Source organism: Chionomys nivalis, chromosome 14 (genome assembly GCF_950005125.1).
Source record: "Chionomys nivalis chromosome 14, mChiNiv1.1, whole genome shotgun sequence".
Taxonomy (NCBI): domain Eukaryota; kingdom Metazoa; phylum Chordata; class Mammalia; order Rodentia; family Cricetidae; genus Chionomys; species Chionomys nivalis.
Window position 1 is genome coordinate 46,944,291 of NC_080099.1, and position 15,599 is coordinate 46,959,889.

At 46.7% G+C, this 15,599-nt stretch overlaps 1 protein-coding gene across 2 annotated transcripts in view; it reads right to left on the reverse strand.

Annotated features, from left to right (window-relative positions):
• Positions 1–1,648: 1,648 nt before the first annotated feature.
• Positions 1,649–15,599, reverse strand: part of Ctnna1 (catenin alpha 1) — a 121,966-nt gene continuing 108,015 nt past the window's right edge. For both annotated transcript variants that reach the window (XM_057788402.1, XM_057788403.1), the window contains 7 exons: positions 13,802–14,002; positions 12,763–12,914; positions 6,590–6,700; positions 5,383–5,564; positions 5,137–5,242; positions 3,576–3,710; positions 1,649–2,794 (listed from right to left, as the gene is read on the reverse strand). In XM_057788402.1, coding sequence (XP_057644385.1) covers positions 2,507–2,794; positions 3,576–3,710; positions 5,137–5,242; positions 5,383–5,564; positions 6,590–6,700; positions 12,763–12,914; positions 13,802–14,002 — 1,175 coding nt within the window. In that variant the 3' untranslated portion in view covers positions 1,649–2,506. The remainder of the gene's footprint in view (positions 2,795–3,575; positions 3,711–5,136; positions 5,243–5,382; positions 5,565–6,589; positions 6,701–12,762; positions 12,915–13,801; positions 14,003–15,599) is intronic.

Genomic DNA, 15,599 nt, shown 5'->3' on the forward strand with positions numbered 1-15,599 from the left:
TCATCGCTGTGCTGCAGGCTGCTTGGCCCTTGGCCTCTGCTGTGGCAACGCCGGAGCTGGAAAGCAGACTGGGTAAGTAGGCACTGGGACTTGTGGTGGTGCACCAAGTGAACTGGCTGGGGGCGAACAGCATGCAGAGCTTGACTGACAAGCTATGGCAGTAGCATGCGAGGGTCTTCTCTTCCAGTCCCAGGCGCTTGGGGCACTGCAAGATTACAGCGCAAAGCTGGCCGCGTCTAAGAACCACACAGAAAAGACATCCAGAAACCCAGCACAAAGACGAGTCTCTTAAGGGGTCAACCCCAAGTTCCTGCTCAGACAAACAATGCGAGGTGTAGGCGGTGCCGAGGCCACAGAAGCCTGGAGTGCCGAAGGGTCCAAGGCAAGCTGGGTTGACTTGTTTCCATCACCCAGGTACTAAACCAAAGCCCAGGGCCCAAACCCAGGCCGGGACTCCAGCTCCACCATGAGGCCCATGGTGAAGACCGATGGACGGGTGTTGGTGTTACCCTCCACGGCATTTGCAGATGGCTGGCAGCCTATGCTGTATTTATAAACTTGAGGCAAGATTTGTTACAAACAACTACAAACACTGCCGGGAGTCTGGTGGTGCCGGTGACGGGTACTTATCTCCCTTACACGTGCAGCAAGTGACCTAGGTCCTAGTCATCCAAACAAGATCACCATATGTGACCAGCAGAAACAAACTTGGTGACTTAAGTACACCAGCACAGTGCAGCAGGGTGCTGGGAAATGGCCTCCAGAGAAGACTAGACCACTCGGGGGAAGGCAGCTGCCATGTGAGTCACTCTATGGAAGAGTCCATGCGACAAGAAACTGGGCCTGGCAATGGCACCCAGCAAGCTTGGAAGCGCATCAGCCCTTCCATGCATCAGCTGTGATGCATGACTGCATGCGCTGTAGGGGACGTCTCCAAGGTAATAGACTACTGCAGAGGTGAACACAACTGGAGACCGTGTGCGCGTCTTAACAGTGGTCTCATTTTGCTACTTAGCCAGAAAAAGGGTGGCTGGGAATGTAGGCAAGGTGGGAAATAGCAGGGAGGGACTTGATGTAGGGAGAGCAGACAGCAGGTGTGCTCTGGCCAGGCTGAACAGCTAAGAGCATCAAGTTTAACATCAACCATTTAAAGCCAGAAATCTGGGGAAGATCAAGGAAGTGACACCAGGGAAGACAGGGTTCAGGCACTGCGGGAGTGGAGGGTGTGTGTGAAGGCACACTGGAGGAAGCGCGACTAGGAAGCAGGTTTGATAGGAACAAAGGCTCAGTCTGACAGACTGTGGAAGGCCATAACCTTGACCAGGGGACAGCAACTGAGTGGGCAAGTTAAGAGTTGATTGAAATAGCAGAAAGGAGAGACTCTTGTAAGGTGACAATGGCCACAGCCATCACGCCCCGGTCAAGTGCTGATATGACTTGAGTGCTGAAGAACGGTTATGAAAACTCAGAGGGGAAGGACACTGGCTGGGCTGCCGACACAACCTGACCTCCTGTATGACCCAAGAGCTGGCGCCTTCCCTCCCTAGGCAGCTACTATCCTGGGAGTGGAGCGCTGGGGGTTCAGAGGCACGATGAGTCAGAAGTCTGTGATTCTTACTGAAGGCAAAGGAATAACTTCTTATTCTTGGTTTCATAGTGGACTTTATTGGGGAAATTAGTATAAAACAGTCAGATTCATAAAATTTAAATAAGACAGTAGTAAAATCTTACCTCATAGCTATGGTAATTGCTATAGAAATCACAAAAAAGGTGGAGTCTAAGTCACTGCCTAGGCAAACACTATTCTGCCAGACTTCTCTGCCAGCCCAAGGCAGGAAACACTGCAGTTATGAGAAGTAAGGCCGATGATGAATTTGCATTTGATGCTGGAATAACGGGGAAGCGTGTTCTGATTATGGCATCACGTCTCTCTAGCCTGAAAAAGCAGCTCTATTGATGTCCTGTAGCAGAGGGCATTAGTAACTGTAGCCATGCATTCTAATCCCACTTTGTTTCATAAAGAAAGCAATCAATTTCCTACACAATACATTATGCTTTACTGTTTCCTATGCTTTATTCCTCAGAAGTTCCTTCTCTAGGCTGTTTCTCAGGCTGCCCAGTGGCTTCCCCTGGGTCCACCTGGCCATTTAACTAACTGCACGCTGCCCAATGGTAGGGCTGAAGGCACCTCTCTCCTCCAGCCCGCACCTCTACCTAGAAAACAGACTTCATCCGATTCTGAAATGTGTCCAGAAGTTAATGTGGTACTCTTTGGTTAAGGAACTTTTATTTTCATTTAAGCTTATAAAAAATATAGCTAGAAATATACTTCTGAATTCTAAAGCTTTTTTTTTTTTTTTTTTAAACAGCTTTAACACAATCATGTCCTTGCAAAATTCACCACCTGGTTGGGTTGGAAATCTGCTACCTCCCGTGGAATCTAAGTGTTTTCTACTTAGCAAATACAGTTGCGTGAAGCATTTGTAGGCCCCATGGGCAGAGCGGCTCAGATGCTGTCCATGGCTTTGAACTCACTAAGGGCCTGCACGGGGCTCACATGCTTCTTCTGAGAGGCTCGTTTAATCTTGGTCTGTGTTTCATCCTGCTTCTCCCTCTTCACCAAGGGCTTCTTCTCAGGAGCCTTCATCTTCCATGACACGGCCGGAAGGTTGAGGGACGCCATACCCTGTGACTTCTGGTATTTGGTGGAGGCCACATAAGAAGCCTTCACTGTCTGCACCACGGCATTCATCAAGTTCTTGGCTGCCTGGATCAGGGACATGGCGCTGTCCACCTACAAGGGAGAGATGGAATGGTGAAAAGCCTGACGCTCCCTGCATACACGCAGGCCTGGTCACAGCAAAGGGGCCTCCACCACCTCAGGTTCAGGGCCTGGAGCTCTCTGCAGCACTGTGCAGAGGCTGTTACTGGTCTCTCAATGGCAGTTCTTATCCACGTAACCCGCAAACACTTGCCTTTGAGAAGAAACGGTGACAACACAAAATATAAGATCACCTCAGCAACCCTGTCCCCCAGGGTCAGGGACTTTCTGGACGGTCCTGAGTGACTGCAAGGCTGTGGAGCACTGGCGCATGAATAGCGACAGAGAAGACTTGAAGTCAGACCACTTCCATCCAACACACACTGGTGATCTCAGGTATGGGGTCTGGTCTCCCATTAGAGAATAGTGTTCTCTCTCCTCTTCTTGCTCATGGGGACCTGATGAACTGCTACAATTCAGCTCTTTGTGGGTAGAAACTGAGAAAGCAGCCTGCACAGCTCTACTTGGTCATTTCTGAGCAGGCTTCATTACTCTGGGGGTGGGGAAAGTAGAAACACCCCTTCCCAAAGAGCAGCTGGCAAAAGGAAGAGACCAGGCCTAGCAATGGCTCCAGCTGTCACCAACCATGCCGTCTAAAAAGTGCTGTAGTTCAGAGATAGTGTGTGGTCTGTGGGGCTCCGGGAACCAGATGGGTTTTGCAGTTTCTGGTCTCTGTCTGAAGTAGGTAGGTGGTATGTAGGGCATATACTTTCAGCAAATGCCCACTAGCCACCAGTCTCATTGCCACACTTACCCCGGAGACAACAAGCTCTCCACCAAGGTTCTGCACTTCTGCCTTGACCTTGCTACAGATGTTGAGCTGGTGGCAGTAGAGAGCGATGCGCTGGAGGTAGGCCAGCAGGTCCTGCTTGCAGGCGGAGTCTGGGCACTGAGGGGACAAGAAGCTCAGCACTGTTCCCAGCCCCACTGAGACAATCCCCTGCTCCCAGGGCTGTTTCTCAAAGGCTTCCTGTAGGTACTAGCATGCTCCCTCCTTTCCAGAAGGAGCAGCCCAGGCAGCACTACATGGGGTACACAGTGACGCACCCTGAGCCTCAGCGCCTGCTGGCAAACGACCACCCTATGCCTAGGTTTCCAGCCCCAGGGAGAAGCTCCTGGCCCTACAAGGTGATTTCAAGGAAGGGCCTAGTCATACAGAAAAGTCAAGGTTCTGAGTTATGTAAATTAACCATCTCTGCCTGAGGCACTGTCTGCTCAACAAGGGGTGCACAAGATAAGCCCCTGACGACAGACACTCTAGGCAGAGATGATTACCAAAAGTTAGAAGTGTGGCCCTGTCCAGACTGCACTGAAGCCCAGGTGTTTAGGTCTCATCAGAGAGGGAAACAGTGCTCTCATCGAGGTGGGGGCGGGGATGAAGTGAGCAGCAGCATGGTATAAAATGGAGCCTATACTCCATGCTGAAAGCTTTTAAATTTTTCCTAAAATGCCACCGAAGTAGGACAGATTCAACTCTGATTTGCAATGTAAAATGACAGTGTTGATGGCTGTATGAAGAATGGAGAAAAGAATAGGCCATAGGCCACAGTGGTCCAGGTAGGTGAGAGATCAATAGAGCTATTGACTTCAGACAGCAAAGACCAGGTTCACAAGCCTTTTTCAAGAATGACCATCAAATGGTGGCTTGAGTAACGAGGGGCAGCTGTCACTCATTCTGCAGCATGGATAACCCCGAAAACCCACAACTGATAGAACTTTTCTGGCTGAAGTCGCAGCACCACAAGAATGTGCTGTGATAGAGAAGCCTGTCCAACCTCTAACAATCCCCAAAGCTCCCACGTTCTACAGAAACCTCAGCAAGCGGCTGCCATACAGCTGGGCGGTGGTGGCGCATGCCTTTAATCCCAGCACTTGGGAGGCAGAGGCAGGCGGATCTCTGTGAGTTCGAGACCAGCCTGGTCTACAAGAGCTAGTTCCAGGACAGGCTCCAAAAAAACCACAGAGAAACCCTGTCTCGAAAAACCAAAAAAAAAAAAAAAAAAAAAAGAGGCCACCATACATCAGTGCCAGTGCTGGGACAGGCAGGATATGCTTCTGCCCAGAAATGGAGTTCTCAGGAGAGAGAAAGGAAAGAAATGGTAGAGGCTGGTTTTAATGATTTAGGGATAGAAAGTTTTTGGACATACACACCCAACTCCTCTGAGACTTGTCAGAGAAGCAGATCTGAGAAATCCTTAGGAATGTATGCTGGGATTAATTAAGTAGGTTAGAACAGTTTTCAAAGATAAACTGTGACCCCTGAAAATGATCACAGACAGCTACCTCAGCAGTGGGCCAGACAGACTGCCACTTACATGATCTGCGATTGTTCGGCCAAGCTTATCCATCCTGGATCCCGCCTCGGCGATTTTCTTGGCAGCACTGATCACATCTGATGTATTTTTGAGTGGCCCTTTGCCTCTGAAAAGAGAACAGGATCCCTGTCTATGAAGCCCCTCCTGGTTGGAGGTGAACGGAGAAGAAATGTCAACAAAGCATCAGGGTCATGGAGAAGTAAACTCCCCCTCTCTGCAAAGTCTGCAGAGTGGGCTTCTGCTCACCGGGTGAAGTCGGTCATCTCCATCATAATCATGCACATCTGCTTGGCCAGCACGATGATGTCATTGCCACTGTCATCCCATTTGGATACCTCAGCATCCAGCTTGCTCTTTTCTTCCTGGAAGCTGGCCACCTGTTCTGCAATCTTTGCTTTTTGCTCCTGAGGAAGCTGAGCCATGATCGCCTACAATCACAAGCCAAAACACTCTTAGGAAGTTCTCACAGGGCATTAGCCAAGAAGACTTCTAGCAGCAATCCACAACATGGGATAATGCTCTAATAGTTTCACTTTGCCTGAAGGGCTATTATCCTTGCAGAAATTTTCTGCAGCCTAAGTTCCTGACCCACTTCCCAAACATGTCTGAATCTGGAGGAACAGCACAGGAGGCTAACTCAGTGGCTTCACAGCCACACCTGTGCTGATCTGACGGCCTGACTCTGCAAAGTTTCAAGCTTGCTGCTCTTTGTGGCAATAGCAAAGGAGAGAAAGGGGTGTGCGTGTGGAGCCCTGAACAGACACTCCCAAGTTGGAGAGGCCTACCACAGGCAGTGTGAGAAGACAGAGGATCTGCTGAGGAACATACACCTCAGCTACTCGACAAGTAGCACTTTGGAGGCCAATTGCCAATTCAAGCCCACAGCCTGGGCTCCATCCTCTTAGCGCTCCAAGTGCTCACGACTCAGTAAGGCCTAGAGCAGGGACAAGCTCTCTGATGGATTGAGAGTGATTGGATACATCTTAGCATACTTCCAAAAGTAGAGATCTTATTGGGCTGAATGACTCCAATGCAATGATGCTGACTGGTTTTCTTGAATGTACTAGTGGGTTTTATGGGCTTTTTTTGGGTTGTTTTTAAGGCCCATGAATAATTAAGAGCTCACTCCCATAGTTATCACTACAGTGGGTAGAAGTATTTCAAAATTCTTTTTAACAAACATTCTGATTAGATTGGCAGCCTTTTCTGACTGGGGTACCATAAACTGGCAGCCCAACGGGTAGTTGAGGCCCCAGGTTCTAACCTTATTCCTAGCTGAGGAGGCATGTGGTGGGAAGCCACAAATGACCAGTAGGTGCCATGACTTAGGATTTAGGTCATAACACCAAAAACAGACAAGAATGGAGCTCTGGATACTACTAAATATCCTAGAGGAGAAAACAGCCAGGGAGCCTTACAGAGTAAGTCAGAGGGCCAGGGAGCGGATTCTCACCCGGGCACTTTGTCCAGCTATCAGCTGGTCGTCTTCCGTCTGCACGCTTGTCCTACTTCTGACATCAAAATCTTCCGTCTCAAAGTCAGAGTCATCCAATTCCTCGGGGGTCTGCAGCGAAGACAAAAGATGATGAGTCAGAGTCCCCTGCCTCCATCTCGGCAGAGCATGGTGGCCCAGAGTGCAGTCACCGGAGTCGTTTGTGTGGCCTCCATGCCTTCACCTTTTTTTCCTTGGTTTTTCTGTGTTATCAGTCTTGGCTGTTTAGAAACTTACTTTGTAGACCAAGCTGGCCTCAAACTCACTAAGATCCCCTTTCCTCTGCCTCCTGAGTGCTAATTAGAGGTGGGCCCCACCACTGCCTGGCCACGCCTCACTCTTTATAAAGACAGCTCCTTTCACAGGGTGGAGAGCTCAGGCTTGCTGTAACAAAGATTTCACTTTTAATACAGTTTCCCAAGGGATCTGCATCTGCACATGAAGGTGAAAACTACCCTTGGTCAAAAGCCTTTAAATTAGCTATGTTTATACAAGAGAAAGCACTCCTGTAAAAGCCCCACATTATGACAAGAAAATGACAAATTAATGCTGGACTTTCTCTCTGGACGCCAAAGGCTATTTTGAGGAATAAAACAAAGCAATATATTATTAAAAGTCTTATTTTACTTTTATCAAAGAAAAAGAGAATACAACAGCTAAGAAATCAGTGTATACCAATGGGACGGACTGCTGTTTCTCATTCTCTGCTTTAACTACTTAGTAAAATTTGTATTTTGTACAACCTGCCAGCCTCTCCTCATTAGCTACTGATTGACACGTTATTAGGCAGGACAGCTGGGGTTGGCTTTTAGCCCAGACGACCAGCCTGTGACAGGAAGGCACTGAGGTCTCCTCTCCTCCAGGCCCTAAGGCAAGTCATGGCGAGGGCCTTGTTGTGAGGACCAAGTGACAGAACATGTGGGAGGCACTCAGGGACACGAGCATGGGTTCTGACAGGCAAAGGCTGGGCCTACCCTAGAGAAGGAAGAACAGTGGTGGGCAGGGATCACAAGGTATCAGAGCCACAAAGACCCTGTCAGGGTGACCTCCGAGCTCTGGTCGCAGAGCTGGCGCGCTATGTCTAGAGAGGTTTCCACAGCAGTGCCTGCCCATAGCCTATCTGGGTCCTAAGAAAAGCTTGATTGAAGAAAAGCTCCTTTTCCTGTGTTCACTCACTCAGCTAATCTAACAGGAAACCACAGGAGCAATGGGCAACTATATGACCTCCTAGAGCGCTGCAAACGGAGCCATCACGTTGAATGGAAACAGGCAGATCTGTGAGCAGGGCAGTGGGACGTGCAGATGGGAGAAATGTTGGTAGACTGAGGAAAAGCAATTTGGCTCACTGGCTGGGTCCCAGCTCAGGTGAGAAGAGCAGCAGATGACACAGTCAGACTGTGGCCCAGGGGCTGATGCCCTGGGCTAAGGGGCCTTCGGGCAGAGGTGTCGGACTAGGTAAAATGCCAGGTCTTGGACAGGGTGGGAACATGCACATTCCCAACAGGGAAGACAAAGCCAATCAGACTTGCTGTTTGATCAGGGAAGCCACAGTGTAGACCCCCAAGCAAGTGGAGGAGTTAACTATTGAGTAATCTGGCTTTGGAAGCTGGGGCTTTCTCTTGGGCACAGTAACTGAAAAAAAGGTTATAAATTGGCTACGTAAGTATGGAACTTAGCAAAATCTGCCTTGAAGAAAACATATTTTATGCTCAATCCCAGCAAAATTCTTCAAAGATCTCGAAAGAACGGTACTCAACTTCATTTGGAAAAGCAAAAAACCCAGGATAGCCAAAACAATCCTATGTAATAAAAGAACCTCTGGAGGCATCACAATCCCTGACTTCAAACTCTACTACAGAGCTACAACACTGAAAACAGCCTGGTATTGGCATAAGAACAGACAGGAGGACCAATGGAACCAAATAGAAGACCCGGATATTAATCAACACATCTTCGAACACCTGATCTTTGATAAAGAAGCAAAAAAATATCAAATGGAAAAAGAAAACATGTTTAACAAGTGGTGCTGGCATAACTGGGTATCAACATGTACAAAAATGAAAATAGACCCATATCTTTCACCATGCACAAAAATCCAAATGGATCAAAGACCTCAACATAAAGCCAGCCACACTGAACCTTATAGAAAGTGGGAAGTACACTTGAACACATTGGCACAGGGAACCACTTTCTAAATATAACCCCAGTAGCACAGACACTGAGAGAAACAATAAATGGAACCTCCTGAAACTGAAAAGCTTCTGTAAAGCAAAGGACACGGTCAACAAAACGACAGCCTACAGAATGGGAAAAGATCTTCACTAACCCCACATCAGACAGAGGTCTGATCTCCAAAATATACAAAGAACTCAAGAAATTGCACACCAAAAGATCACATACTCCAATAAAAAAAATGGAGTACAGACCTAAACAGAGAACTCTCAACAGAGGAATCTAAGATGGCTGAAAGACACTTAAGGAAATGTTCAACATCCTTAGTCATCAGAGAAACGCAAATCAAAACAACTTTGAGATTCTATCTTACACTTGTAAGAATGGCCAAGATCAAAAACACTGATGACAACTTATGCAGGAGTGGTTGTGGGGAAAAGGGAACACTTCTGTATTGCTGGTGGGAATGCAAGCTGGTTCAACCCCTTTGGATGCCAGTGTGGCGATTTCTTAGAAAATTAGGAAACAACCTTCCTCAGGACCCAGCAATACCACTTTGGGGTCTATATCCAAAGGATGCTCAGTTGTGACACAAGGACGTGTGCTCAACTATGTTCACAGCAGCTTTGTTTGTCACAGCCAGAACCTGGAAACAACCTAAATGTCCCTCGATCGAAGAATGGATAAGAAAAATGTGGTACATTTACACAATGGCCTACTACACAGCAGAAAAAAATAACGACATCTTAAATTTTGCAGGAAAATGGATGGAGCTAGAAAACATTATTTTGAGTGAGGTAACCCAGACACAGAAAGACAATGATCACATGTATTTACTCATCGGTGTTTTTTAAACATAAAGCAAAGAAAGCCAGCCTACAAACCACAATCCCAGAGAACTTAGACAACAATGAGGACACAAAGAGAGACTTACATAGATCTAATCTACATGGGAAGTAGAAAGTATAAAAAGACAAGATCTCCTGAATAAATTGGGAGCATGGGGACCTTGGGGGAGGATTGAAGGGAGGAGAGGAGAGGCAGGGAGGGAAGCAGAGAAAAATATAGAGCTCAATAAAAATAAAATAAAATTTAAAAAGGGAAAGCATATTTTAACAAAGAAATGCAGGTAAAGAGAAGAGGATAGGGCTGCCCTGCTAAGGAGACTGAGATAGAGGCTGAGAGGTGTGTTCTCCCAACCCCAAAATGAGGAACATAATTATATAAAGAAAGAAGAGAGGCAGTGAGCAAGTTAAGGATGCTGGGTAACCTCAGCCAACAACAACAGGGACCTCTCCTAGAGGGAAGCAGTGGTCACAGGGGCACAACAGTAGGGGGCGGATATTCCAACGGGACTGGTAAGACAGGGACAGGGTTAGAGGTTCAGGTGTGGGAAGGTTACAGATTCTAAGACCAGAGCTGGAGGAATGACTTAACCCACAGGACACCAAGGGCCCTCACAAGGTCCCGCCTCAGAAACTTCCATCAGAATGGCTACACTGATCTGATTTTTGCTTAGCAGAAAAATGAGAGATACTAAGACTGCATAGAGCATAAGAAAAGGAGATGTACTTACTTAAAACTAAGACCTGGGGTTGGTAAGATGACTCAGTGGGTAAGGCACTTGCTACCAAGCCTGACAACCTGAGTTTGATATCTGGGACCCACATGGTAGAAGGAGAGGACTGACTTCCACAAGTTGTCCTATGGTCTCCATTAATGCACACACAAAAATAATGTATTTTAAAAAAAGAGGTAAAGGGGTGAGTGAAAAGTGACAAGTGGGATCAATCAAAGACTACCATTGGTAACCTTAAGACTGGTGAGAATCAAAGAAGCAGTAAATCCAACACTGAAGAGAGAGAGAAAGAGTGTGTGTGCACACGCCAAGGCTAGCATTAATGAATACTTGGCTTTCTCACTGGGACTCATTTCTACTCAACAAGACTGTTGAGTCAAAGGCAGTGATGGGATCAGTGAGCAGGACGCTATGCACAAACTAAACTAAAGCACAGGCATCATCAAAGCTTTACTTTTGCTGGTTCCTGGCCAATCTCACTTCTGCACACACCTAGAGGTCCAGAAGGAGGTAAAGATCTGCCATTCTTCATCCCAGCACAGAACTAAATATAGTAAGCAGTCATTTATGTGCCAGGCCCGTGCTGAAAACACGGCCTGTTTTTCATCCAATAAAGCCATTAATTTTTTTAAACATTTATTTTATGTGTACGGGAGTTCTGCCTTCATGCATGCTTGGCATACTCACAGGCCAGAAGAGGGTATGGAATCCCCTGGGACTGAGTTTCAGATGGTTCTGAGGCACCATGTGCTTTTAACCACTGAGCCCTCACTCCAGCTCCCCAGAAAAGAGGAGAGAATAATATATCAGAGAGACAAAGGGATTATTTTGGAGGAGGCACCTAAGCTGTCTGCCTCCTCCTGGGATGAACTTTATCGGTACCCAGACTGCTTCTTGAGGATGGTGCTCTAAGTCTGAGTCACCCCTAGGGAACACTACACAGCTTTAATCCCATTGGCCTTAATGTGACTTCAAGCAACATGAGCAGCACTGGAGTATATGGAGCCTTGGGACCCACTAACACCATATTATAGCCACCAGCTGCCACAGTTCAATCAGATCACCCTTTATAGTAGATAAGATCCTTCTGCTTTAACTTTAAAAAAACATTTTTAAGTGGCATTTTAAAATCTATTTTGTACATGTGGAATTCAAGAGGACAACTTGCAGGAGTTGATCCTCTCCAACCATGTGGGTCCTGGGGATCAAATTCAGGCCACAAGATTTAGTGGCAGACACCTTCATCCACTAAAGCATCCCAGGCCCACCTGGGTTCTTCTTTAGCACAGCACTCAAAGACTTAAAGCCTCTGCTATCTTGCAGTTATACCCACAACCATTCCTCTTCCCAGCTTGGGATAATTTTCCTACCTCAACCAGAGAATGGTGATCTTGCCCAAGTGTTTCAACATTGCATACAAAATGGATGCAACAGGCCTTCAACATGTTCCCAAACTGACATGGTGGTTAACTTCTGCAGACTAGGAAGAGGGGGTATAAAAGTAAGACAGAGTCCCTGTCTAATATCTTGGAGGTTTAACTAGAAAACAATGAAGGCACAAATGAAAATCAATTGACTGACTGAACTACACAACAGCAGGCAAAGCTCTAGCAATGCAACGGGTGGGCATTGTATTCCAAACGTCTGTTCTGGAAGCCTGCAACAACTGGGGACACACACACACATGCTTGCACGGGACACAGACAAATGATGACAATGATACCCAGGTAACCCTAAGAGCAACATGCAAGAGAGCTTTAGCTATGGAAAAGGTAGTTTGGAAGACACAGGCTCAAGACATGTTTGACAGAGAAATCTGCAGTTTCAGAACCCCACCCCATCCCAGTGGGGAGGTCTAGGTCATTCGGCTGCTTTGTCTGAGAAGGGTGACATAAGACTCAGAGGTAGTACTTCCATTCAACTCAGCACTTGGCCATGAGCCATGGAGCATCATCAGGGGCTGCCATTCCTTATCCTGAACAAAGTCTAACCTCCTGCCTGGGTTCCCTTCAAGGAGAGGAGCGGTTCTTCTGAAAAGAAGTACAGTAACTTTACTTACCTTAAGAAGAAGCTCCTTCTCGGAAATTTAAGAGACTATTTTCTGTAGTTTCCCCTGTAACTCTAACTATTCTGTTTATCCAACTAAGTTCCCTAAATTAACTTAAGCCCAATCATGCTAGATCGCTGTTTGGTCTATATTTGGATTCTATCTCATTCTAACAGCTCAAGCCCATGGTTTAATACACGCACTGTTATCTGCTGAGCTCCAGAACCCGTGGTTTAATATACCACACTGTAGCTGCTGAGCTCCAGAACAACACATTGCTCAAGTTAGCAAAACAGAAGAAGAAGCTGTTGAAATGTCTAGAATGTGGTTATTCACCCTTATCATCAGCACTGCTTTCCTGATGTCCCGGATGCCATCGTATACAAGGCGGGAGGCATCGATAAACTCATTCTCATCCATAGGCTGGGCTGGGTCTGAGCTGAGGGCTTCCACAGCTGCTTCCACTTGCTCAGTGAACCGTGGCATGACTATGGAGACAAGAGGCAGGCAGGTCACACTAAGAAGACAGCACTCCACAATCCTTTCCTGAATCCTTGAATAGGCAGTAGAGTCAAGCTCAGGACAAAGATCCTCTGTGTTTCTACTCTTGTGCCCAGTACTCACCAGCAAAATAGACCACATGTTCATAGGTGAACTTACAGACAATAGTTTGCAAGGACTCAATCACCTTCTCAGCAGACTCTGATCTAGAATTGGATGACTGAGAACTGAAATGATACTAACTACTTTGAGACCTTAAAAATGGACCTACAAAGGCTGGAATAGTAGTTTAGTGGTAGTAAACTTGCCTAGCATGTAAGAGGCTCTGGGTTCAATTTGCAGTACTTCAGGAGGGGGGACCCACCTTCATTTCTTATGTATTCACTAGCAGGACGCTATGCACAAACTAAACTAAAGCACAGGCATCATCAAAGCTTTACTTTTGCTGGTTCCTGGCCAATCTCACTTCTGCACACACCTAGAGGTCCAGAAGGAGGTAAAGATCTGCCATTCTTCATCCCAGCACAGAACTAAATATAGTAAGCAGTCATTTATGTGCCAGGCCCGTGCTGAAAACACTGCCTGTTTTTCATCCAATAAAGCCATTAATTTTTTTAAACATTTATTTTATGTGTATGGGAGTTCTGCCTTCATGCATGCTTGGCATACTCATAGTTCATCACAGACACATAAAGGAAAATGTGCTCATGAACTGTCTAATAACCAACTTCTCGCTAGTATGATGAGCCACCCAGTGTGTATAAAAACAAAATCAAAGCTGAGTTCTGTGTGTATAATCCCGCAGGATTTGGAATGATGTTGGGAGTCATTGTGGGAACCCAGGAGAACACTAGGGCAGGGACAGTCCTCAGACCTGTGTTGGAGAGCAGCTTGGTGGCTTCCAGAACCTTTTCTGTGTAAACTCCTGGCTCGTAGTTGTCCATCTCTGAGGTGACTACATGGATGACTCGAGCTGCCCGGCCTCGAATAGCGCCAGCAGTACGGTCCAGCCCATCCACATCTTTCTCTTGGAGAGCAATGACACACTTGTTCACATCCTCCAAAATGTGATTCTCTGAGGAACAAGCAAAAAGCTGAATGAAGGATCAGGTCTTCTACTAAAGGGTGACATAGTGGCATGGCATGTTGTATGTATAGAGGACAGGTTTGGTGCCAACCACATATGCCAAAAGTTTTATATACAAAGCTGGGCACAAGCACACATTGGCATGCCAGCACTCAGGAGGGTAGAATAGAGTTTGAACCAATTCCTGCAAGTTGTCCTCTGTCCTCTAAAAACATCCAGGTATGACCACCCATATCCCAAATAAGCAATGTTGATAAAAACAAGCACGCCACCTTCAATAACTGCTTCTTTGTTGACTGTCGTTGAACAAATGTCACAAACAGTCTAAATCAGAAAAACAGTTCAACATCAGGCTGTACCTGTCCAGTGTTTTCTCTCCTTCCAGGAGATGCCAATAGTATTTAGGAGGCAGCAAGATCAGAGGATGCTAAGAAGCAGGTTTAACCCTCTAGGGCACTGAGAGAATACATCTGAGATGAAAACATTTACATGAATCTGTGAATCCAGCTGACTACTAGGCACACAACTATATTTGAAGACCCCAAACCATTTCCTTTCAAAGCCTGACACTGTTTTTAGAAACTCCAGAGCAAGAAATTCCAATCTCATCTGAAATAGCAAAGGGGAAGCAAGCCAAAGGGCCAAGGGAACTGTACTTAGAGGAGCAAGCTGCACACAGGCACCATGATAGTAGAGGCAGAGCTGTACAGGCAGACTCAGAAGAGGGTGAGTGGCAAATATACCAGCACACATGAAGCTGCAGTGGTGGCAACATGACCGTCTCCTTTCCTGGGCTATATGACAGCTCTTGGAAGCTATGTCAGTTAAAGACATGGTTCCCTGTCAACAATAGTGTGTAGCACAGCATATGGAGAAAGTTTCTTGTAGAAGAGCTAGGACAAAGGTAGCAAATGCAGTCTGTTTTAAGAAGCACATTGGGGTCGTGTGTGTGATGGCATGTACCATTTATGCTTCAAAAGGTCAATATCCAGACTGGTTTCTAATTCAACTACCTGTAGAAGCCATCATTCCTTCCTTCACAGCCTCTACTAACACACATGACTGTCTGGAAAGACACTAAAAACACAGTATTTATGTTTCCTCTGACCTAGACGTGAGCCAGAAGCAAATGCTACTCAGTAAACTTAGGGGACAGAGCCACTGCAGTGTCATGTCATGGGCTAAGGACACCATGCTGCCTGCACCGGACCTGACAAGAGTCAATCATGGACAGAGGAGGGTCTCACAGGGCTCGATCCCAGCCTGGACTAATGGCTATGGATGAATTCCAGTGGACAGGACCAGTGCTATGAATTAACTGCTTAGTCTACTAGGACTCTACCCAGTGCTTGGCCCTCACCACTGCTCTAAAAACACCTTGATCACTAATCGCTTGCATGCCTCCGCAAGTCTGTGACAGAACAACAGACAACACCACAAGTAGGCAGCCAGGATGCAGATGCTCCGCAACAGCACGACTTCAAGACAGCAATTCGGACTTGAATCTGCTAAACGGAAACTGGCTCAACTGCTCTGCACCAAGTCAACCTCCCTTAAACTCCTATTTACATAAGTTGAATGCATT